The sequence below is a fragment of the Salvelinus namaycush genome, chromosome 5 (genome assembly GCF_016432855.1).
Source record: "Salvelinus namaycush isolate Seneca chromosome 5, SaNama_1.0, whole genome shotgun sequence".
Lineage (NCBI taxonomy): Eukaryota > Metazoa > Chordata > Actinopteri > Salmoniformes > Salmonidae > Salvelinus > Salvelinus namaycush.
The window spans coordinates 73425473-73452084 of NC_052311.1; the positions used below are offsets into that span (position 1 = coordinate 73425473).

The window sequence follows — 26612 nt, forward strand, 5'->3', positions numbered from 1 at the left end:
GTGGGTTACAGTGGGGTCCTAGGCTCGCTACTGTGGGTATCGGTACAGTGGGTTACAGTGGGGTCCTAGGCTCGCTACTGTGGGTATCGGTACAGTGGGTTACAGTGGGGTCCTAGGCTCGCTACTGTGGGTAACGGTACAGTGGGTTACACTGGGGTCCTAGGCTCGCTACTGTGGGTATCGGTACAGTGGGTTACAGTGGGGTCCTAGGCTCGCTACTGTGGGTAACGGTACAGTGGGTTACAGTGGGGTCCTAGGCTCGCTACTGTGGGTATCGGTACAGTGGGTTACAGTGGGGTCCTAGGCTCGCTACTGTGGGTAACGGTACAGTGGGTTACAGTGGGGTCCTAGGCTCGCTACTGTGGGTAACGGTACAGTGGGTTACAGTGGGGTCCTAGGCTCGCTACTGTGGGTATCGGTACAGTGGGTTACAGTGGGGTCCTAGGCTCGCTACTGTGGGTAACGGTACAGTGGGTTACAGTGGGGTCCTAGGCTCGCTACTGTGGGTAACGGTACAGTGGGTTACAGTGGGGTCCTAGGCTCGCTACTGCAGCTCCTTGAAAGCACTGGTGGCAGAGTGCCTGTGTTCATTAGGAACCTCGAAGGCCTGTTCGAGCCGCAGGATAGATAGATAGGCAGGGTGTGTGTGTGTGTGTGTGTGTGTGTGTGTGTGTGTGTGTGTGTGTGTGTGTGTGTGTGTGTGTGTGTGTGTGTGTGTGTTTGTGTGTGTGTGATACTGTAGATAGGCAAATCAAGGTCGTAAAGAAGAGCCACTTCCCCATCCCCCACAAGGCACCATGGTGATTAGAGGACAGTGTCCTCCTGTGAGTGCCTCCACCACGTGCTATGTTACCTCCTTCCTACCCTCCTGCATCTCTCCCTTTCTCCTACCCTCCCTGCATCTCTCCCTTTCTCCTTCCCTCCTGCATCTCTCCCTTTCTCCTACCCTCCTGCATCTCTCCCTTTCTCCTTCCCTCCTGCATCTCTCCCTTTCTCCTACCCTCCTGCATCTCTCCCTTTCTCCTACCCTCCTGCATCTCTCCCTTTCTCCTACCCTCCCTGCATCTCTCCCTTTCTCCTACCCTCCCTGCATCTCTCCCTTTCTCCTACCCTCCCTGCATCTCTCCCTTTCTCCTACCCTCCCTGCATCTCTCCCTTTCTCCTACCCTCCCTGCATCTTTCCCTTTCTCCTACCCTCCTGCATCTCTCCCTTTCTCCTACCCTCCTGCATCTCTCCCTTTCTCCTACCCTCCCTGCATCTCTCCCTTTCTCCTACCCTCCTGCATCTCTCCCTTTCTCCTACCCTCCCTGCATCTCTCCCTTTCTCCTACCCTGATGCATCTCTCCCTTTCTCCTTCCCTCCTGCATCTCTCCCTTTCTCCTACCCTCCTGCATCTCTCCCTTTCTCCTACCCTCCTGCATCTCTCCCTTTCTCCTTCCCTCATGCATCTCTCCCTTTCTCCTACCCTCATGCATCTCTCCCTTTCTCCCACCCTCCTGCATCTCTCCCTTTCTCCCACCCTCCTGCATCTCTCCCTTTCTCCTTCATCTATCCCTTCCTCCTACCCTCCTGCATCTCTCCCTTTCTCCTACCCTCCCTGCATCTCTCCCTTTCTCCTTCATCTATCCCTTCCTCCTACCCTCCTGCATCTCTCCCTTTCTCCTACCCTCCCTGCATCTCTCCCTTTCTCCTTCATCTATCCCTTCCTCCTACCCTCCTGCATCTCTCCCTTTCTCCTACCCTCCTGCATCTCTCCCTTTCTCCTACCCTCCTGCATCTCCCCCTTTCCCCTACCCTCCTGCATCTCTCCCTTTCTCCTACCCTCCTGCATCTCTCCCTTTCTCCTACCCTCCTGCATCTCCCCCTTTCCCCTACCCTCCTGCATCTCTCCCTTCCTCCTACCCTCCTGCATCTCTCCCTTTCTCCTTCCCTCCCTAAATCTATCCCTCTCTCCCGCCCTATCAGCCTCTCTCCCTGTCTGGCTGTCTAATTCCCTGTCTCTCTGCCTCTCTGTCTCCCTGCCTGTCTCCCTGTCTGCCTACCTCTCTGTCTGTCTGTTTGCCTGCCTGCCTGCCTGCCTGCCTGCCTTCCACCCTGCCAGTCTGCATGCCTCTCTGTCTAACGGCCTGTTTGTTTGCATGCCTCTTTGTCTAACTGTCTGCCTGCCTGTCTGCCTGCCTGTCTCCCTCCCTGCCTGTACGTGTAACACAAGCCCTAGAGACCCAGAGGACTATAGCCTACACCATGAAGGTGACACTGTCGGAGTCAACTGACTCCCCTTGGAGATCAAGACTGTAGGAAACTGACTCCCCTTGGAGATCAAGATTGCAGGAGACTGACTCCCCTTTGGGGATCAAGACTGTAGGAAACTGACTCCCTTTGGGGATCAAGACTGTAGGAAACTGACTCCCCTTGAGGATCAAGACTGCAGGAAACTGACTCCCCTTGAGGATCAAGACTGCAGGAAACTGACTCCCCTTTGGGGATCAAGACTGCAGGAAACTGACTCCCCTTGGGGGTCAAGACTGCAGGAAACTGACTCCTCTTGGGGATCAAGACTGCAGGAAACTGACTCCTCTTGGGGATCAAGACTGCAGGAAACTGACTCCTCTTGGGGATCAAGACTGTAGGAAACTGACTCCCCTTTGGGGATCAAGACTGCAGGAAACTGACTCCTCTTGGGGATCAAGACTGCAGGAAACTGACTCCTCTTGGGGATCAAGACTGCAGGAAACTGACTCCTCTTGGGGATCAAGACTGCAGGAAACTGACTCCTCTTGGGGATCAAGACTGCAGGAAACTGACTCCTCTTGGGGATCAAGACTGCAGGAAACTGACTCCTCTTGGGGATCAAGACTGCAGGAAACTGACTCCCCTTGGGGGTCAAGACTGTAGGAAACTGACTCCCCTTGGGGATCAAGACTGTAGGAAACTGACTCCCCTTGGGGATCAAGACTGCAGGAAACTGACTCCCCTTGAGGATCAAGACTGCAGGAAACTGACTCCCCTTGAGGATCAAGACTGCAGGAAACTGACTCCTCTTGAGGATCAATACTGCAGGAAACTGACTCCTCTTGAGGATTAAGACTGCAGGAAACTGACTCCCTTTGAGGATCAAGACTGCAGGAAACTGACTCCTCTTGAGGATTAAGACTGCAGGAAACTGACTCCCTTTGAGGATCAAGACTGCAGGAAACTGACTCCTCTTGAGGATCAAGACTGCAGGAAACTGACTCCCCTTGAGGATCAAGACTGCAGGAAACTGACTCCTCTTGAGGATCAATACTGCAGGAAACTGACTCCTCTTGAGGATCAAGACTGTAGGAAACTGACTCCCCTTGAGGATCAATACTGCAGGAAACTGACTCCCATTTGAGGATCAAGACTGTAGGAAACTGACTCCTCTTGGGGATCAAGACTGTAGGAAACTGACTCCCCTTGGGGATCAAGACTGCAGGAAACTGACTCCCCTTGGGGGATCAAGACTGTAGGAAACTGACTCCCCTTGGGGATCAAGACTGTAGGAAACTGACTCCCCTTTGGGGATCAAGACTGTAGGAAACTGACTCCCCTTGGGGATCAAGACTGTAGGAAACTGACTCCCCTTTGGGGATCAAGACTGTAGGAAACGGACTCCTCTTGGGGATCAAGACTGTAGGAAACTGACTCCCCTTTGAGGATCAAGACTGTAGGAAACTGACTCCCCTTGAGGATCAATACTGCAGGAAACTGACTCCCCTTAGGGATCAAGACTGTAGGAAACTGACTCCTCTTGGGGATCAAGACTGCAGGAAACTGACTCCTCTTGGGGATCAAGACTGCAGGAAACTGACTCCTCTTGGGGATCAAGACTGCAGGAAACTGACTCCTCTTGGGGATCAAGACTGCAGGGAAACTGACTCCTCTTGGGGATCAAGACTGCAGGAAACTGACTCCTCTTGGGGATCAAGACTGCAGGAAACTGACTCCTCTTGGGGATCAAGACTGCAGGAAACAGACTCCCCTTGGGGGATCATTGGTACCCCCCCCCCCCCCCCCCCTAATGGCTGCCCTGTCCTTGACTCCCTATATAAGGCCCATAGGACCCAGGTCTAAAGTAGTGCACTATATAGGGAATAGGGTCCCATAGGGCCCAGGTCTAAAGTAGTGCACTATATAGGGAATAGGGTGCCATTTGGGACACAGCCTTGAACTCTATTTTCAGAGCAGGAACTCCCCCAGCACCATGGCAACAGACGGTAATTAAACCAAATGAAGGGTGAAAGATTGAAGAGCTTTTTCCTTCTTTATCCCCTCTAGTCTTCATTTGTGTTCATCTGGTCATAGGCCTTTACCTGCATCCCAAATGGCACCCTATGGGCCCTGGTCAAAAGTAGTGCACTATATAGGGAATAGTGTACCATTTGGTACACAGATTATATCTGCCAGTTGCTGTAGGTTAATCCAGTAGGTCATAGCACAAATAACTACCACCTCTTTTTCCCCATGTAACCTCTTGTTCACCTCTCATTCAAGGTAAAAAAAACAAACAGAGCCTTGAATCTTGTCAATAGACAGTGTTTAACATTACCCCTGTTGCTCCTGTGGAATGAAGTGCTGTTCCTGAGAATGATCTGAGAGGTACTTCCACACCGCAGTAGATCTGGGTTCGGCATTTAACATCAGCCCAATAACTACATTGTGACAGCATCATTGAGCATCCCCAGGCAGATTGAAATGCTTTATGATGAGTCAGTTGACAGGTCACCACATGATTATGCTACTTAGGGAAGCTACTTTTAGAGCAGTTAGGCCTAATGTTTTACATCTCTTCATTGGGTCTTGATTCAGACATTGTCAATTAATTGATTCTCAATCTTTAAAAAAACAAAGACTTTTACCCGTTTATTATGATGTCTAATTGGTAGTTACAGTCTTGTCCCATCGTTGCAACTCCCCTACGGACTCGGGAGAGGCGAAGGTCGAGAGCCATGCGTCCTATAAAACACGACCCTGCTTCTTGACACACTGCTCGTCTTCACCCGGAAGCCAGCCATACCAACGTGTCAGAGGAAACACCGTCCAGTTGGTGACCGGAGGTCAGCTTGCAGGTGCCCGGCCCGCCACAAGGAGTCACTAAAGCGCGATGGGACAAACACCGACCTAACTCGGACGACGCTGGGCCAATACATCTGCCGATATACTGTTTTACAGCGGGGAAATGAAAACGGGTCAATTTTCCACACTGAGTTCTCAGAAGTTGCCATCCAAAAGAGCCAATAGTCCAAGAAATATTGTGACAATAATGACATCATGAGAACGACCCATACTAACCGAGGTAATATTATGAACAGATGTAATGACATCATGAGAACGACCCATACTAGCCGAGGTAATATTATGAACAGATGTAATGACATCATGAGAACGACCCATACTAGCCGAGGTAATATTATGAACAGGTGTAATGACATCTTGAGAACGACCCATACTAGCTGAGGTAATATTATGAACAGATGTAATGACATCATGAGAACGACCCATACTAGCCGAGGTAATATTATGAACAGATGTAATGACATCATGAGAACGACCCATACTAGCCGAGGTAATATTATGAACAGATGTAATCACATCATGAGAACGACCCATACTAGCCGAGGTAATATTATGAACAGATGTAATGACATCATGAGAACGACCCATACTAGCCGAGGTAATATTATGAACAGATGTAATGACATCATGAGAACGACCCATACTAGCCGAGGTAATATTATGAACAGATGTAATGACGTCATGAGAACGACCCATACTAGCCGAGGTAATATTATGAACAGATGTAATGACATCACGAGACGGACCCATACTAGCCGAGGTAATATTATGAACAGATGTAATGACATCATGAGAACGACCCATACTAGCCGAGGTAATATTATGAACAGGTGTAATGACATCATGAGAACGACCCATACTAGCTGAGGTAATATTATGAACAGATCTAATGACGTCATGAGAACGACCCATACTAGCCGAGGTAATATTATGAACAGATGTAATGTTTAACACTGACAGTCTCTTGACACCACACATAAGAGGCATCATCAATTCTATTGTCCTTTAGTAGCTGTTGTCTAAATGACCCATAAGGGAATGTGTCCCCTTCACATAATAACCTCAACAGACACGCAATAAAACAGAGGAACGTCTAGAAATCCATTCAGTCCGCCTCTATAAACCTAATGGAGAGAATAGAGGGTGCAGTATAGTCTCTGTTAGTGGTGAGTACTACACACCTTCTCTGTTAGTAGTGAGTACTACACACCTTCTCTGTTAGTGGTGAGTACTACACACCTTCTCTGTTAGTGGTGAGTAGTACACACCTTCTCTGTTAGTGGTGAGTAGTACACACCTTCTCTGTTAGTGGTGAGTAGTACACACCTTCTCTGTTAGTGGTGAGTAGTACACACCTTCTCTGTTAGTGGTGAGTACTACACACCTTCTCTGTTAGTGGTGAGTAGTACACACCTTCTCTGTTAGTGGTGAGTAGTACACACCTTCTCTGTTAGTGGTGAGTACTACACACCTTCTCTGTTAGTGGTGAGTACTACACACCTTCTCTGTTAGCGGTGAGTAGTACACACCTTCTCTGTTAGTGGTGAGTAGTACACACCTTCTCTGTTAGTGGTGAGAACTACACACCTTCTCTGTTAGTGGTGAGTACTACACACCTTCTCTGTTAGTGGTGAGTACTACACACCTTCTCTGTTAGTGGTGAGTACTACACACCTTCTCTGTTAGTGGTGAGTACTACACACCTTCTCTGTTAGTGGTGAGTACTACACACCTTCTCTGTTAGTGGTGAGTACTACACACCTTCTCTGTTAGTGGTGAGTACTACACACCTTCTCTGTTAGTGGTGAGTACTACACACCTTCTCTGTTAGTGGTGAGTACTACACACCTTCTCTGTTAGTGGTGAGTACTACACACCTTCTCTGTTAGTGGTGAGTACTACACACCTTCTCTGTTAGTGGTGAGTACTACACACCTTCCTTTCTGGTCCTGTACTTTCATGTAGAGGAGACAATAGCTGTTGTTCTTTCCCCTCTACGATCAGGAGAGTCAGCAGTACTATAAATAATACTGATCACATTCACTACTGTTCTACTGTTTCAGAGAGCACAGATATACACAGCAACTACTTATACAGTGAACAGTGAGGAGGACCTCAGATCAAAAGGATGCAAAGACCCTGGGATATGACCCTGGAATAGGACCCTGGGATGGGACCCTGGGCTGGGACCCTGGGCTGGGACCCTGGGATGGGACCCTGGGATGGGACCCTGGGATAGGACCCTGGGATAGGACCCTGGGCTGGAACCCTGGGATAGGACCCTGGGATGGGACCCTGGGCTGGGACCCTGGGATATGACCCTGGGATGGGACCCTGGGATGGGACCCTGGGATGGGACCCTGGGATAGGACCCTGGGATAGGACCCTGGGATATGACCCTGGGATATGACCCTGGGCTGGGACCCTGGGATGGGACCCTGGAATAGGACCCTGGGATATGACCCTGGGATATGACCCTGGGATGGGACCCTGGTATAGGACCCTGGGATATGACCCTGGGATATGACCCTGGGATGGGACCCTGGGATGGGACCCTGGGATTGGACCCTGGGATATGACCCTGGAATAGGACCCTGGGATATGACCCTGGAATAGGACCCTGGGATGAGACCCTGGGCTGGGACCCTGGGATATGACCCTGGGCTGGGACCCTGGGCTGGAACCCTGGGATAGGACCCTGGGCTGGGACCCTGGGATGGGACCCTGGGATATGACCCTGGGCTGGGATCCTGGGCTGGAACCCTGGGCTGGGACCCTGGGATATGACCCTGGGATGGGACCCTGGGATGGGACCCTGGGATAGGACCCTGGGCTGGGACCCTGGGATGGGACCCTGGGATTAGACCCTGGGATGGGACCCTGGGATGGGACCCTGGGATGGTACCCTGGGATAGGACCCTGGGATAGGACCCTGGGCTGGGACCCTGGGATGGGACCCTGGGATTAGACCCTGGGATATGACCCTGGAATAGGACCCTGGGATATGACCCTGGGATATGACCCTGGGATGGGACCCTGGGATGGGACCCTGGGATAGGACCCTGGGATAGGACCCTGGGATATGACCCTGGGATGGGACCCTGGGATAGGACCCTGGGATAGGACCCTGGGATAGGACCCTGGACTGGGACCCTGGGATAGGACCCTGGGCTGGGACCCTGGGATGGGACCCTGGGCTGGGACCCTGGGATTGGACCCTGGGATATGACCCTGGAATAGGACCCTGGGATATGACCCTGGGATATGACCCTGGGATGGGACCCTGGGATGGGACCCTGGGATGGGACCCTGGGATTGGACCCTGGGATATGACCCTGGAATAGGACCCTGGGATATGACCCTGGAATAGGACCCTGGGATGAGACCCTGGGCTGGGACCCTGGGATATGACCCTGGGCTGGGACCCTGGGCTGGAACCCTGGGCTGGGACCCTGGGATGGGACCCTGGGATATGACCCTGGGCTGGGACCCTGGGCTGGAACCCTGGGCTGGGACCCTGGGATATGACCCTGGGATGGGACCCTGGGATGGGACCCTGGGATTGGACCCTGGGCTGGGACCCTGGGCTGGGACCCTGGGCTGGGACCCTGGGATGGGACCCTGGGATAGGACCCTGGGATAGGACCCTGGGATAGGACCTTGGTATAGGACCCTGGGATAGGACCCTGGGCTGGGACCCTGGGATAGGACCCTGGGCTGGGACCCTGGGATGGGACCCTGGGATAGGACCCTGGGCTGGGACCCTGGGATAGGATCCTGGGCTGGGACCCTGGGATAGGACCCTGGGCTAGGACCCTGTGATAGGACCCTGGGATAGGATCCTGGGATAGGACCCTGGGCTGGGACCCTGGGATAGGACCCTGGGATAGGACTCTGGGATAGGACCCTGGGCTGGGACCCTGGGATAGGACCCAGGGATAGGACCCTGGGCTGGGACCCTGGGCTGGAACCATGGGATAGGACCCTGGGATTGGACCCTGGGCTAGGACCCTAAAATGGGACTGTGTGTTTACCGTAACACCAAACCCAGGTGGACAAATGTTTACCGTAACACCAAACCCAGGTGGACAAATGTTTACCGTAACACCAAACCCAGGTGGACAAATGTTTACCGTAACACCAAACCCAGGTGGACAAATGTTTACCGTAACACCAAACCCAGGTGGACAAATGTTTACCGTAACACCAAACCCAGGTGGACAAATGTTTACCGTAACACCAAACCCAGGTGGACAAATGTTTACCGTAACACCAAACCCAGGTGGACAAATGTTAACCTCAGTAGGTTATTCCAGAAACAGCAGTCCAGCGCACATTATGTATTATTAAGGCCAGGATAACAGTCTGAAGCATCCCACTCAGCCCTATGTGACCCAGGAGACATCTGCTCCCTATGGATAACAGTCTGAAGCATCCCACTCAGCCCTACATGACCCAGGAGACATCTGCTCCCTATGGATAACAGTCTGAAGCATCCCCCTCCTCAGCCCTACATGACCCAGGAGACATCTGCTCCCTATGGATAACAGTCTGAAGCATCCCCCTCCTCAGCCCTACATGACCCAGGAGACATCTGCTCCCTATGGATAACAGTCTGAAGCATCCCCCTCCTCAGCCCTACATGACCCAGGAGACATCTGCTCCCTATGGATAACAGTCTGAAGCATCCCCCTCCTCAGCCCTATGTGACCCAGGAGACATCTGCTCCCTATGGATAACAGTCTGAAGCATCCCCCTCCTCAGCCCTATGTGACCCAGGAGACATCTGCTCCCTATGGATAACAGTCTGAAGCATCCCACTCAGCCCTATGTGACCCAGGAGACATCTGCTCCCTATGGATAACAGTCTGAAGCATCCCACTCAGCCCTATGTGACCCAGGAGACATCTGCTCCCTATGGATAACAGTCTGAAGCATCCCCCTCCTCAGCCCTATGTGACCCAGGAGACATCTGCTCCCTATGGATAACAGTCTGAAGCATCCCACTCAGCCCTATGTGACCCAGGAGACATCTGCTCCCTATGGGTAACAGTCTGAAGCATCCCACTCAGCCCTACATGACCCAGGAGACATCTGCTCCTTGTGGGTAACAGTCTGAAGCATCCCCCTCCTCAGCCCTATGTGACCCAGGAGACATCTGCTCCCTATGGATAACAGTCTGAAGCATCCCACTCAGCCCTATGTGACCCAGGAGACATCTGCTCCCTATGGATAACAGTCTGAAGCATCCCACTCAGCCCTATGTGACCCAGGAGACATCTGCTCCCTATGGATAACAGTCTGAAGCATCCCACTCAGCCCTATGTGACCCAGGAGACATCTGCTCCCTATGGATAACAGTCTGAAGCATCCCACTCAGCCCTATGTGACCCAGGAGACATCTGCTCCCTATGGATAACAGTCTGAAGCATCCCACTCAGCCCTATGTGACCCAGGAGACATCTGCTCCCTATGGATAACAGTCTGAAGCATCCCACTCAGCCCTATGTGACCCAGGAGACATCTGCTCCCTATGGGTAACAGTCTGAAGCATCCCACTCAGCCCTATGTGACCCAGGAGACATCTGCTCCCTATGGATAACAGTCTGAAGCATCCCACTCAGCCCTATGTGACCCAGGAGACATCTGCTCCCTATGGATAACAGTCTGAAGCATCCCACTCAGCCCTATGTGACCCAGGAGACATCTGCTCCCTATGGGTAACAGTCTGAAGCATCCCACTCAGCCCTATGTGACCCAGGAGACATCTGCTCCCTATGGATAACAGTCTGAAGCATCCCACTCAGCCCTATGTGACCCAGGAGACATCTGCTCCCTATGGATAACAGTCTGAAGCATCCCACTCAGCCCTATGTGACCCAGGAGACATCTGCTCCCTATGGGTAACAGTCTGAAGCATCCCACTCAGCCCTATGTGACCCAGGAGACATCTGCTCCCTATGGATAACAGTCTGAAGCATCCCACTCAGCCCTATGTGACCCAGGAGACATCTGCTCCCTATGGATAACAGTCTGAAGCATCCCACTCAGCCCTATGTGACCCAGGAGACATCTGCTCCCTATGGATAACAGTCTGAAGCATCCCACTCAGCCCTATGTGACCCAGGAGACATCTGCTCCCTATGGATAACAGTCTGAAGCATCCCACTCAGCCCTATGTGACCCAGGAGACATCTGCTCCCTATGGATAACAGTCTGAAGCATCCCACTCAGCCCTATGTGACCCAGGAGACATCTGCTCCCTATGGATAACAGTCTGAAGCATCCCCCTCCTCAGCCCTATGTGACCCAGGAGACATCTGCTCCCTATGGATAACAGTCTGAAGCATCCCACTCAGCCCTATGTGACCCAGGAGACATCTGCTCCCTATGGATAACAGTCTGAAGCATCCCACTCAGCCCTATGTGACCCAGGAGACATCTGCTCCCTATGGATAACAGTCTGAAGCATCCCCCTCCTCAGCCCTATGTGACCCAGGAGACATCTGCTCCCTATGGATAACAGTCTGAAGCATCCCACTCAGCCCTATGTGACCCAGGAGACATCTGCTCCCTATGGGTAACAGTCTGAAGCATCCCACTCAGCCCTACATGACCCAGGAGACATCTGCTCCTTGTGGGTAACAGTCTGAAGCATCCCCCTCCTCAGCCCTATGTGACCCAGGAGACATCTGCTCCCTATGGATAACAGTCTGAAGCATCCCACTCAGCCCTATGTGACCCAGGAGACATCTGCTCCCTATGGATAACAGTCTGAAGCATCCCACTCAGCCCTATGTGACCCAGGAGACATCTGCTCCCTATGGATAACAGTCTGAAGCATCCCACTCAGCCCTATGTGACCCAGGAGACATCTGCTCCCTATGGATAACAGTCTGAAGCATCCCACTCAGCCCTATGTGACCCAGGAGACATCTGCTCCCTATGGATAACAGTCTGAAGCATCCCACTCAGCCCTATGTGACCCAGGAGACATCTGCTCCCTATGGGTAACAGTCTGAAGCATCCCACTCAGCCCTATGTGACCCAGGAGACATCTGCTCCCTATGGATAACAGTCTGAAGCATCCCACTCAGCCCTATGTGACCCAGGAGACATCTGCTCCCTATGGATAACAGTCTGAAGCATCCCACTCAGCCCTATGTGACCCAGGAGACATCTGCTCCCTATGGGTAACAGTCTGAAGCATCCCACTCAGCCCTATGTGACCCAGGAGACATCTGCTCCCTATGGATAACAGTCTGAAGCATCCCACTCAGCCCTATGTGACCCAGGAGACATCTGCTCCCTATGGATAACAGTCTGAAGCATCCCACTCAGCCCTATGTGACCCAGGAGACATCTGCTCCCTATGGATAACAGTCTGAAGCATCCCACTCAGCCCTATGTGACCCAGGAGACATCTGCTCCCTATGGATAACAGTCTGAAGCATCCCACTCAGCCCTATGTGACCCAGGAGACATCTGCTCCCTATGGATAACAGTCTGAAGCATCCCACTCAGCCCTATGTGACCCAGGAGACATCTGCTCCCTATGGATAACAGAGAGAGCAGGAGAAGTGTGCTTCAACAGCCTCAACACCACTGGATCATTACAGACATCATCTGCAACATGATGCTCTCTAGCACTTTGGCTCGCTCTATCCCCCCCCCCGCCCTCTCTCTCTCTCTGTATCTATCTCCCCCCCCTCTCCCTCGCTCCCTGTCTCTCTCTTTCTCTCCCCTCTCTCTCTCTCTCCATGTCTCTCTCTCTCTCCCCCTGTGTCTCTCATTCAATCCCCTTGCTCTCTCTCTATTCCTCTCTCCCTGTGTTTTTCTCTTTCTCTTTCTCTCCCCTCTCTCCCTGTCTCTCTTCTTCTCTCCCCTCTCTCTCTCTCTATTCCTCTCTCTCCATCTCTCACACTAGCACACACTAGCACACACACACACACACACACACACACACACACACACACACACACACACACACACACACACACACACACACACACACACACACACACACTCTCACACACATACTCTCTCACACACTCTCACACACTCTCACACACACACACACACACTCTCACACACTCTCACACACACACACACTCTCACACACACACACACACACACACACACACACACACACACACACACACACACACACACACACACACACACACACACACACATTACAATACTGCTCTTACAACACGGGCATAAGCATTCTATCCCCACCTACTTTTACAGATCCAGAAATCTCACAGTTTGAGGGCAGAATGTATTGATATCAATAGAGAAATGACGTACTGTTTTACTCTTATGAGAGTAAGTGTTCTGTAATGGACCTATAGTACAATGTAATAGGTCTAGAAACATTTATTTTTACACCTACACATTTGAAACGATACGTATTTTGTCATTATTTGGTTTCTGGACCAAGCAGTTTAGCCTAGGGTGGGACTAGCGGTAAAGGACCAGAGTGACACTATAATGAACTCTCCGTGCAACTCGGGGAAGTGACACACATTTTCCAGTAGGCTACTGTTCTTATTCTTACCTTGAGCTATTGCTATCGACTCAAACCGGTGCAGTTCTCTAAGCAGGGTTGTGCGTTCGGTGGGGTGAAGACTATAAATAAAATCCTTGGCTCCTTGCGGCGAGTTCAAGGGCTCCATCGGGTCCTTGTGAGGGTGTGTGCCCAAGTCGCAGCGCTGCTGGCTGGGCAGCATCGGTACAGGCTGGCGTAGCGGAGCTAGGTTTGACCCGCGGACTCTTCCCAAAATGTTCCCCGACCTCAGAATGAGGGCGGGCCGCAGGACTCGCTGCAAACTGGGCATCATGGTGGAGATAAAAGGGAAGTGGAGGCGTCGACAACCTAGAAAATAAATACAATTTTAACGCTTACTGAAGCGTAAAGCAAAATACAGTAGGCTAGGCTACTTACGATACAACATCCTCGACTGTTTCACGTATGAATGCAATGAATTCTTTTGACAGCAGTAGGCTACTGTGGAATGGCTAAGCCTATTCATAGGCAATAAATAACAAAGTAGACCCAGACTCAGATCGGGCTGTCAAAGTGCAACTTATGACAACACCGACCTGTCGATCAGCGGATGCTCTGCCGGCCTGTCCTGTCAAAAAAATCAGATCTCTTTCGGGTGTAAAACGCAGCTCCGAACCATATGTCCTTCGATTACAATTTCATAGATCATGAAAACAATTCGCCAACAAAACACATTCGTGGCAAAATCGGCGAGTCAAAAATAAACATTCCACCTCATCTTCGTATCCACAACATCGCCTAGGCTCCTTTCCAGTCTGCGGTCGGATGGGCTGCCTCTCTTCCCCGTGATGTGCGCCCTTCTCTCGAGGCTAAAAATATTTTCCAATGGAATAGCTTGACTATACGTAGCTATGACGGCATTTGCGTTACGTTTTTGTATAGCTCATACAGTGAGTGCGAAGGTACCAGTAGACCAATAGCCTACTGTAGGCCTATTTGCGGCAGGTATCGATAGACATCCTAAGGACGACTGTATAGGACATCTGAGCATAGTACATGTATGACAACATGGGAAATGTATTTTTCATTCCATATGTAATGCCATTACAGAACGTTCTACATGCTATTTTTAGTGACTACATTTCCCAGATGAGCACTAGGGCTATAGAAAAACTACATTTCTGCTGCCGCATTATGGGAAACGTATTTTATTCCGATTATGGGAAACGTATTTTATTCCGACCGGTGGCCTCTCCGCAATCTATTGCCTCATAACAACTGGGAACTCCGAAATCTCCGACTCCCGAATTCAGTGCGTTCAAGACAACTGGAAACTCGAAAAAAAACGAGCTCCGACAGGCTAAAATCGTTTTGAATGGTCAACTCAGTCGGAAATTCGGGCATCTTTCAAGAGCTTCGACTTTCCAACCTGAAGATCACTGACGTCATGATTTGACCTGCTTTTTTACCGAGTTCCCAGTTGTCTTCAAATTGCAATCTGGCTCATCATTCCACAGACAGTGACCAAAGTCATCATATAGCTCTCCATATCTCCATCCAATCTCTGTATCCTGGCCACAGTCACAACTGAAACTAACAAACCCCTCATCACAGAGACAGCCCTAAAAACTAAACATCCCTTTCTTGGACTTGGTGTGGAATTACTACGTTACTACGACATCAGAAAGTAGACTACTAGTACAGGGACAGTCAGTCACTAGTACAGGGACAGTCAGTCACTAGTACAGAGACAGTCAGTCACTAGTACAGGGACAGTCAGTCAGTAGTACAGAGACAGTCAGTCAGTAGTACAGGGACAGTCAGTCACTAGTACAGGGACAGTCAGTCACTAGTACAGGGACAGTCAGTCAGTAGTACAGAGACAGTCAGTCAGTAGTACAGGGACAGTCAGTCACTAGTACAGGGACAGTCAGTCACTAGTACAGGGACAGTCAGTCACTAGTACAGGGACAGTCAGTCACTAGTACAGGGACAGTCAGTCAGTAGTACAGGGACAGTCAGTCACTAGTACAAGGACAGTCAGTCACTAGTACAGGGACAGTCATTGCTCTTACAGGAGAAGTTCTGTGAGACTGATGTCGTCACTAACTCGATGCAGAGCCTAGAAGAGCCTGCTGTGTGTGTTCCTTTATTCTCCTGACAAAAGGCAGGTCCATCCTGTAAATAGTATGCTTCATTCACTCTATCTGCTACTATTATAGTCCTACTAGTGCTGTAGACCATGAATGAAAACCTTGACAAGACTGACCCCTAGTGGATATCAAGAGCAATGTCACCCGGACAAGGGCTGGTTGAGGGAAGGAAAGACGGCCCAGGAGGTTGGTGGAACCTTAATTGGGGAGGACGGGGCTCGTGGTAATGGCTGGAGCGGAGTTAGTGGAACGGTATCAAATACATCAAACACATGGTTTATACACTGAGTATACAAAAAATTAGGAACACCTGCTCTTTCCATGACAGACTGACCGGGTGAATCCAGGTGAAAGCTATGATCCCTTATTGATGTCACTTGTTAAATCCACTGCAATCAGTGTAGATGAAGGGGAGGAGACAGGTTAAATAATGATTTTTAAGCCTTGAGACAATTGAGACATGGATTGTGTATGTGTGTCATTCAGAGGGTGAATGGGCAAGACAAAAGATTTAAGAGCCTTTGAACGGTGTATGGTAGTAGGTGACAGGCGCACCGGTTTGTGTCAAGAACTGCAACGTTGCTGGGTTTTTCACGCTCAACAGTTTCCTGTGTGAATCAAGAACTGTGGGAAGCACTGCAGTCAAGATGGGCCAGCATCCCTGTGGAACGCTTCTGACACCTTGTAGAGTCCATGCCCCGAAGAATTTAGGCCGTTCTGAGGGCAAATGGGGGTGCTACTCAATATTAGGAAGGTGTTCCTAATGTTTTGTACACTTAGTGTAAGTGAATCACACAGTCAGTCACCACACAGATTCAAATAGTATTTGACATTTAATATGTGCTGAAGCATTCATTAATTACACAGAATTTAAAAAACGTTCCAGAAACAGACGTCATCATAGCCAGTAGAACTGCTGAACATAACAGGGAAACATAGAGGTCAACTCTCAGTACTAACTAACTACGAAACAGGGTGGGGGTCAATTCCATTTCAATTCCAGTCAATTCAGGAAGGGACAATTCCAATTCTCTTCCATTTCAATTTGGAATTGGAATTTGGTTTACTCTCTGAAATGACTTGAATCGAAATGGAATTGACCCCCAACTCTACGCTACCAAATCATTAGAAAACAAGGTTTTAGTAATAATGTGACCATCTGCTTTTAACCGTATAGCAAAACATTAAATTATACGTAAACTATTAGAATAATCATCATCTTACACATAACATTTGGCAACTTTAAAAAATACCAAGATATGCTTTGAATTTAAATATCTAGAAAAGACAAACAATATGTCTGTCCATTGAAATAAAGTACAGCACCATTACAACTAAAGGTTTCTACACAACGTACACTATCCCCACAATGATGTGGGGACACAATGACCAGGAGAATGTTTACATCCCAACAGGCACCCTGATAGGGATGCCACCCAGAACGATAGCATTATATGCAGAACGCATCTGCTAGATGGGATGGGAGAACAGTTCACCATTTTAGAATCAAATCAAATCAAATGTATTTATATAGCCCTTCTTACATCAGCTGATATCTCACAGTGCTGTACAGACACACAGCCTAAAAAGCCCCAACAGCAAGCAATGCAGCTGTAGAAGCACGGAGATCTCTTAGTGAGACATTGTCTATGTCCCAAATGACACCCTATTCCTAATATAGTGTAGTACTTTTGGCCAGGGCCCATAGTAGTGCACTGTATTGACTAGGGAGCCATTTGGGATGCACCCTATGAATACAGGCTTCAGATGAGGGAGAGACGGGTAGAAACCAAACACGAGCAAAACAATGACAGTCAACAGACACCAACGGGAAAATTCTTGTTCACTAGATTTTCTGCAAACAATGTTCCATCTTGTATCAGCATAAAGAACTAAAGGTTTAAATGAACAGTCATTTGAATGCAACAGAACCTGATTTAAATATATTTAAAACGCTTAAGGTTTTTAATTTCCCATTTGTAGCACGAGGACCTCGACTTCTCAAACAGATGACCCTGGTCAGCTGGTCAGGGTCGACTCCTTTACTTCCTGAATGGACTGAATTGAAATGGCATTGACCCCCAACCCTGCTGTTCAGATTGTTCCCATCAGGTTCAATACAACATAAACACCAGTCCTCAAGCCTCTTTACAGAATGATCATGTTGTTGGTTGTGTCCCAGTAATCTGTGTCCCAATAATCTGTGTCCCAGTAATCTGTGTCCCAGTAATTTGTGTCCCAGTAATCTGTGTCCCAGTAATCTGTGTTCCAGTAATCTGTGGCCCAGTAATCTGTGTTCCAGTAATCGGTGTCACAGTAATCGGTGTCCTAGTAATCTGTGTTCCAGTAATCTGTGTCCCAATAATTTGTGTCCCAGTAATTTGTGTCCCAATAATCTGTGTCCCAGTAATTTGTGTCCCAGTAATCGGTGTCCCAGTAATCTGTGTCCCAGTAATTTGTGTCCCAGTAATCTGTGTCCCAGTAATTTGTGTCCCAGTAATCTGTGTAACAGTAATTTGTGTCCCAGTAATCTGTGTCCCAGTAATCGGTGTCCCAATAATCGGTGTCCCAATAATCTGTGTCCCAATAATCTGTGTCCCAGTAATCTGTGTCCCAGTAATCTGTGTCCCAGTAATTTGTGTCCCAGTAATTTGTGTCCCAGTAATTTGTGTCCCAGTAATCTGTGTCCCAGTAATCTGTGTCCCAGTAATCTGTGTTCCAGTAATCGGTGTCCCAGTAATCGGTGTCCCAGTAATTTGTGTCCCAGTAATCTGTGTCCCAATAATCTGTGTTCCAGTAATCTGTGTTCCAGTAATCTGTGTTCCAGTAATCTGTGTCCCAGTAATCGGTGTCCCAGTAATCGGTGTCCCAGTAATCTGTGTCCTAATAATCTGTGTCCCAATAATCTGTGTCCCAGTAATCTGTGTCCCAGTAATTTGTGTCCCAGTAATTTGTGTCCCAGTAATCTGTGTCCCAGTAATCTGTGTCCCAGTAATTTGTGTCCCAGTAATCTGTGTCCCAGTAATCTGTGTCCCAGTAATTTGTGTCCCAGTAATCTGTGTCCCAGTAATCGGTGTCCCAGTAATCTGTGTCCCAGTAATCTGAAGCGGCCATTACACTACAACTCAACTGGTCTGCTAGTTTGACATTGTCTGATCTATACAGTAATGATGAACAGTTTGTCCGTGTTCTCTGTTCCACTACTTTGTGTCCCAGTAATTTGTGTCCCAGTAATCGGTGTCCCAGTAATCTGTGTCCCAGTAATCTGAAGCGGCCATTACACTACAACTCAACTGGTCTGCTAGTTTGACATTGTCTGATCTATACAGTAATGATGAACAGTTTGTCCGTGTTCTGGAGGTATTCAATTACATATGAGGCTGTTTGGTTCTTTGAAAAACAAGCAAAGAGCTTACATCTATAGATGTAGATAGAGAAGAGAAGTCCTGAAGGTGAAACCAGTAGAGTAGTGGAACAGAGAAACCGGTATAGTATTGGAACAGAGAAACCGGTATAGTAGTGGAACAGAGAAACCAGTATAGTAGTGGAACAGAGAAACCGGTATAGTAGTGGAACAGAGAAACCAGTATAGTAGTGGAACAGAGAAACCAGTATAGTAGTGGAACAGAGAAACCAGTATAGTAGTGGAACAGAGAAACCAGTATAGTAGTGGAACAGAGAAACCAGTATAGTAGTGGAACAGAGAAACCAGTATAGTAGTGGAACAGAGAAACCAGTAGAGTAGTGGAACAGAGAAACCAGTAGAGTATTGGAACAGAGAAACCAGTATAGTAGTGGAACAGAGAAACCAGTATAGTATTGGAACAGAGAAACCAGTATAGTAGTGGAACAGAGAAACCAGTATAGTATTGGAACAGAGAAACCAGTATAGTAGTGGAACAGAGAAACCAGTATAGTAGTGGAACAGAGAAACCAGTATAGTATTGGAACAGAGAAACCAGTATAGTAGTGGAACAGAGAAACCAGTATAGTAGTGGAACAGAGAAACCGGTATAGTAGTGGAACAGAGAAACCAGTATAGTAGTGGAACAGAGAAACCAGTATAGTATTGGAACAGAGAAACCAGTATAGTAGTGGAACAGAGAAACCAGTATAGTAGTGGAACAGAGAAACCAGTATAGTATTGGAACAGAGAAACCAGTATAGTAGTGGAACAGAGAAACCAGTATAGTAGTGGAACAGAGAAACCAGTATAGTAGTGGAACAGAGAAACCAGTATAGTAGTGGAACAGAGAAACCGGTATAGTAGTGGAACAGAGAAACCAGTATAGTAGTGGAACAGAGAAACCAGTATAGTAGTGGAACAGAGAAACCAGTATAGTAGTGGAACAGAGAAACCAGTATAGTATTGGAACAGAGAAACCAGTATAGTAGTGGAACAGAGAAACCAGTATAGTAGTGGAACAGAGAAACCGGTATAGTAGTGGAACAGAGAAACCAGTATAGTATTGGAACAGAGAAACCAGTATAGTAGTGGAACAGAGAAACCGGTATAGTAGTGGAACAGAGAAACCGGTATAGTAGTGGAACAGAGAAACCGGTATAGTAGTGGAACAGAGAAACCGGTATAGTAGTGGAACAGAGAAACCAGTATAGTATTGGAACAGAGAAACCAGTATAGTATTGGAACAGAGAAACCAGTATAGTATTGGAACAGAGAAACCAGTATAGTATTGGAACAGAGAAACCAGTATAGTAGTGGAACAGAGAAACCAGTATAGTAGTGGAACAGAGAAACCAGTATAGTAGTGGAACAGAGAAACCAGTATAGTAGTGGAACAGAGAAACCAGTATAGTAGTGGAACAGAGAAACCAGTATAGTAGTGGAACAGAGAAACCAGTATAGTAGTGGAACAGAGAAACCAATATAGTAGTGGAACAGAGAAACCAGTATAGTAGTGGAATAGAGAAACCAGTATAGTAGTGGAACAGAGAAACCAGTATAGTGGTGGAACAGAGAAACCAGTATAGTAGTGGAACAGAGAAACCAGTATAGTAGTGGAACAGAGAAACCAGTATAGCAGTGGAACAGAGAAACCAGTATAGCAGTGGAACAGAGAAACCAGTATAGTAGTGGAACAGAGAAACCAGTATAGTATTGGAACAGAGAAACCAGTATAGTAGTGGAACAGAGAAACCAGTATAGTAGTGGAACAGAGAAACCAGTATAGTAGTGGAACAGAGAAACCAGTATAGTAGTGGAACAGAGAAACCAGTATAGTAGTGGAACAGAGAAACCAGTATAGTAGTGGAACAGAGAAACCAGTATAGTAGTGGAACAGAGAAACCAATATTGTAGTGAAACAGAGAAACCAGTATAGTAGTGGAACAGAGAAACCAGATCTGTTCTGAGTACAGCGACAGAACCAGGTCTGTTCTGAGTACAGCGACAGAACCGGGTCTGTTCTGAGTACAGCGACAGAACCGGGTCTGTTCTGAGTACAGCGACAGAAACGGGTCTGTTCTGAGTACAGCGACAGAAACGGGTCTGTTCTGAGTACAGCGACAGAAACGGGTCTGTTCTGAGTACAGCGACAGAACCGGATCTGTTCTGAGTACAGCGACAGAACCGGGTCTGTTCTGAGTACAGCGACAGAACCGGGTCTGTTCTGAGTACAGCGACAGAACCGGGTCTGTTCTGAGTACAGCGACAGAACCGGGTCTGTTCTGAGTACAGCGACAGAACCGGATCTGTTCTGAGTACAGCGACAGAACCGGGTCTGTTCTGAGTACAGCGACAGAACCGGATCTGTTCTGAGTACAGAGACAGAACCGGGTCTGTTCTGAGTACAGAGACAGAACCGGGTCTGTTCTGAGTACAGCGACAGAACCGGGTCTGTTCTGAGTACAGAGACAGAACCGGGTCTGTTCTGAGTACAGCGAGTACACAAATAGAGAAATAAAAAGCTGAAGAGGGAATAAATGAATAGAAATGTGTTCCTGGTCTGCTCTGTCTCGTCAATACGGTATTTACACTTGATTACATATTGATTTCTCTAGTGCACTATATGGGGAAGGGGATGCTATTCGGGATACACCCTAGGTCTCCATCTGCTGCTACGGCTCAGCGCTTCAACCGAAATCCAATTCAAGCAGGGATTTAAAAGTTGTTGATTTACAATGAATTATCACGAGGGAGTACACTGGATGTATACGTGATATTAAATGCTTTACACTACGAGCCTATTGTAAGATACCTATGCCTTCTTCTTCGTGGTCGGAGGAATAAGCAGTGTAACTTTTACAGAGGCTTTAATCACGCGTCTCTGACCAGTACCGTCAAGGACAGAAAACACAAAATCACAAACCTAATAATAATACAATTATAATAATAACATGACATAATCAAACGCAAACCTTTATTTCTCTTCTAGTCAAAACCATTTAAACCGTGTACACCTTTCACGCTCCCCATAATGAAGGGACTGTCCCTTTCTTATACATAGTGTTATTGTCTGTATTGGTGAATAATGACAGTTTTATCAGTTCCATCATGACACATATTTTGAAACGGTGAAATGTACAGCGTAATGTAAAAAGTAAGTTGTTACCAAGAGATTATTGATTAACTGGCAAAACACATGCTATTAGAAACAGTTGAAATACTGAGCATAACATAAACCCGACTACAACAGCTGCTGTGGATTGTAGATCTGAAAATATGAAACATGAAATCGGTTTACATACCAAACAGCTTGGTGCCCCTGATAGTTGTGTCACTAAGATGACACAATCTTCACAATAAATCTAAAACAGTCCTTTCAATAGCTTCAAATCATTTGGCACCTTGGAACTGAGGAGGGGAGGAATGGGGGTGAGAGGACTAGTCAACAGAACTGAGGAGGGGAGGAATGGAGGTGGGAGGACTAGAGTCAACAGAACTGAGGAGGGGAGGTATGGAGGTGGGAGGACTAGAGTCAACAGAACTGAGGAGGGGAGGAATGGGGGTGGGAGGACTAGAGTCAACAGAACTGAGGAGGGGAGGAATGGAGGTGGGAGGACTAGAGTCAACAGAACTGAGGAGGGGAGGTATGGAGGTGGGAGGACTAGAGTCAACAGAACTGAGGAGGGGAGGAATGGAGGTGGGAGGACTAGAGTCAACAGAACTGAGGAGGGAGGAATGGGGGTGGGAGGACTAGAGTCAACAGAACTGAGGAGGGGAGGAATGGGGGTGGGAGGACTAGAGTCAACAGAACTGAGGTGGGGAGGAATGGGGTGGGAGGACTAGAGTCAACAGAACTGAGGAGGGAGGAATGGAGGTGGGAGGACTAGAGTCAACAGAACTGAGGAGGGGAGGAATGGGGTGGGAGGACTAGAGTCAACAGAACTGAGGAGGGGAGGAATGGGGGTGGGAGGACTAGAGTCAACAGAACTGAGGTGGAGAGGAATGGGGGTGGGAGGACTAGAGTCAACAGAACTGAGGAGGGAGGAATGGAGGTGGGAGGACTAGAGTCAACAGAACTGAGGAGGGGAGGTATGGAGGTGGGAGGACTAGAGTCAACAGAACTGAGGAGGGGAGGAATGGAGGTGGGAGGACTAGAGTCAACAGAACTGAGGAGGGGAGGTATGGAGGTGGGAGGACTAGAGTCAACAGAACTGAGGAGGGGAGGAATGGAGGTGGGAGGACTAGAGTCAACAGAACTGAGGAGGGAGGAATGGGGGTGGGAGGACTAGAGTCAACAGAACTGAGGTGGGGAGGAATGGGGGTGGGAGGACTAGAGTCAACAGAACTGAGGAGGGGAGGAATGGAGGTGGGAGGACTAGAGTCAACAGAACTGAGGAGGGGAGGAATGGGGGTGGGAGGACTAGAGTCAACAGAACTGAGGAGGGGAGGAATGGGGTGGGAGGACTAGAGTCAACAGAACTGAGGAGGGAGGAATGGAGGTGGGAGGACTAGAGTCAACAGAACTGAGGAGGGGAGGAATGGGGGGGGAGGACTAGAGTCAACAGAACTGAGGAGGGGAGGAATGGGGGTGGGAGGACTAGAGTCAACAGAACTGAGGTGGAGAGGAATGGGGGTGGGAGGACTAGAGTCAACAGAACTGAGGAGGGAGGAATGGAGGTGGGAGGACTAGAGTCAACAGAACTGAGGAGGGGAGGAATGGGGGGGGGGGACTAGAGTCAACAGAACTGAGGTGGAGAGGAATGGGGGTGGGAGGACTAGAGTCAACAGAACTGAGGAGGGGAGGAATGGGGGTGGGAGGACTAGAGTCAACAGAACTGAGGAGGGGAGGAATGGGGGTGGGAGGACAAGAGTCAACAGAACTGAGGTGGGGAGGAATGGGGGTGGGAGGACTAGAGTCAACAGAACTGAGGAGGGGAGGAATGGAGGTGGGAGGACTAGAGTCAACAGAACTGAGGAGGGGAGGAATGGGGGTGGGAGGACTAGAGTCAACAGAACTGAGGTGGGGAGGAATGGGGGTGGGAGGACTAGAGTCAACAGAACTGAGGAGGGGAGGAATGGGGGTGGGAGGACTAGAGTCAACAGAACTGAGGAGGGGAGGAATGGGGGTGGGAGGACTAGAGTCAACAGAACAGGGCCCCAGGAAGCAACAAAGAGAAAATACCATGCATAATTATTTACATATTCAGAACTAAAAGATAACATAATTAACACAACTCTGTGCTGCTCCACTGTCTGTCCAACAAGAGACCACCTTCTGCACCGTCTGAGAAGACGAGCAGAGCTCTGTCTGTCACCACACACAGCATCACTTGGAATGGACATGAGTTCTGTCCTGTCTGTCACCACACACAGCATCACTTGGAATGGACATGAGTTCTGTCCTGTCTGTCACCACACACAGCATCACTTGGAATGGACATGAGTTCTGTCCTGTCTGTCAGCGAGGCAGCTGGACGGTAAGTAGTATACAGGAGACCCCCCTTAGCGCAGTGGACATGAGTTCTGTTCTGTCCTGTCTGTCAGTGAGGCAGCTGGACGGTAAGTAGTATACAGGAGACCGCCCTTAGCGCAGTGGACATGAGTTCTGTCCTGTCCTGTCTGTCAGTGAGGCAGCCGGACGGTAAGTAGTATACAGGAGACCCCCCTTAGCGCAGTGGACATGAGTTCTCTCCTGTCTGTCAGTGAGGCAGCTGGACGGTAAGTAGTATACAGGAGACCCCCCTTAGCGCAGTGGACATGAGTTCTGTCCTGTCTGTCAGTGGGCAGGCGGTAGGCTAGCTAGGTACAGCTAGGCAGGATACCCTCCTCTGATGCTGCATGGTGCCACGGTGGCTCTCCTCTTATACGATGCGCGGTGCTGAGCGATCGTTGGTATTGGTCCTCTTCAGCTTGACCCCTCTCTGGATAACCAGCAGCATGTTTCTCCCCTGACCATCCATAACCTCCCCATCCTCCAGGGACCCCCCCTCGCCTTGACACTGGACCCCAGGCTGGTGAGGGGCCAGGGGAGGGTTGGTGGTTGCTTGACCACTCCAGAACGCCAGGGGAAGTACACCCAGCTCCCCCTCCTCTCCCTGGGCTGGAGACTCAGGGCTCTGGGCCTCCTCTGGTTCCTCTGCCCCTACTCCTGGTCCTCCAGGAAGCCCCAGTCCCCCAGGGAATCCTCCCCCAACTAGTCCAGGCACGGTGGGGATCTTGACTGGGATCACGGGGGTCCGGATGGGGATGGGGCCGGTGGTCCCGCGGCGGGCTGAGGGCTTGGTGGAGGGCGTGCGGCGGATGGTGGCGACCCCAGGGGTCATGATGACGGAGCCAGCCGTAGAAGGTAGGCCGGCGGTGGAGGCTGGTCTCTTGGACTGGAACATCCTACGGTAGGACTGGCTGATGTCACTGTTACGGGGGATGGTGGATGACTTGTCAAACTCCTGCTGGTCAACCTCCTGGTCCCCTCCCATGGAGAAATAGTCGTAGTCTGACACTGGAATAAACAGAGAGGGAGAGAGACATGTTAGGACATTTTTTATTATTTTTATTTTATTTATTTATTATGAATCCCCATTAGTTCCTGTCAAGACAGCAGCTACTCTTCCTGGGGTTTATTATGGATCCCCATTAGTTCCTGTCAAGGCAGCAGCTACTCTTCCTGGGGTTTATTATGGATCCCCATTAGTTCCTGTCAAGGCAGCAGCTACTCTTCCTGGGGTTTATTATGGATCCCCATTAGTTCCTGTCAAGACAGCAGCTACTCTTCCTGGGGTTTATTATGGATCCCCATTAGTTCCTGTCAAGACAGAAGCTACTCTTCCTGGGGTTTATTATGGATCCCCATTAGTTCCTGTCAAGACAGAAGCTACTCTTCCTGGGGTTTATTATGGATCCCCATTAGTTCCTGTCAAGACAGAAGCTACTCTTCCTGGGGTCCAAACTAATTAAGACAAAAACAAAAATAAAACAAAACAGTACAATAAAACAAAACGGCACAATAAGTCTACCTTAAAAATATTGATTAAGATGTTTCTTTCATTAAAATGTTCCTTTTATGGGCCTCCCTCTAGTGGGGCAGTGGTCTACGGCTCTGCATCGCAGTGCTAGCTGTGCCACTAGAAATCCTGGTTCGAGTCCAGGCTCTGTTGCAGCCGGCTGCGACCGGGAGAACCATGGGGCGGCGCACAATTGGCCCAGTGTCGTCCAGGTTAGCCGGCAGGGATGTCCTAGTCGCTCTAGTGACTCCTGTGGCGGGCCGGGCGCAGTGCACGCTGACACGGTCGCCAGGTGTACGGTGTTTCCTCCGACACATTGGTGCGGCTGGCTTCCCGGGTTAAGCGAGCAGTGTGTCAAGAAGCAGTGCGGCTTGGTTGGGTCGTGTTTCGGAGGACACACGACTCTCGACCTTCGCCTCTCCTGAGTCCGTACGGGAGTTGC

General features: G+C 49.3%; 2 protein-coding genes across 2 annotated transcripts in view; both read right to left on the bottom strand.

The window, feature by feature from the left end:
• The window catches only part of LOC120048890 (transmembrane protein 65-like), an 81310-nt gene extending 66732 nt beyond the window's left edge, over nucleotides 1-14578 (bottom strand). The window contains exons 1-2 of the mRNA XM_038995197.1: nucleotides 14207-14578; nucleotides 13662-13979 (exon numbers count right to left, since the gene is read on the bottom strand). Coding sequence (XP_038851125.1) covers nucleotides 13662-13944 — 283 coding nt within the window. The 5' untranslated portion in view covers nucleotides 13945-13979; nucleotides 14207-14578. The remainder of the gene's footprint in view (nucleotides 1-13661; nucleotides 13980-14206) is intronic.
• A 7543-nt stretch (nucleotides 14579-22121) lies between these two features.
• Nucleotides 22122-26612, bottom strand: part of LOC120047350 (protein MTSS 1-like) — a 58981-nt gene continuing 54490 nt past the window's right edge. Inside the window, exon 10 of the mRNA XM_038992874.1 lies at nucleotides 22122-25668. Within this exon, the coding sequence (XP_038848802.1) occupies nucleotides 25031-25668 (638 nt within the window). The 3' untranslated portion in view covers nucleotides 22122-25030. The remainder of the gene's footprint in view (nucleotides 25669-26612) is intronic.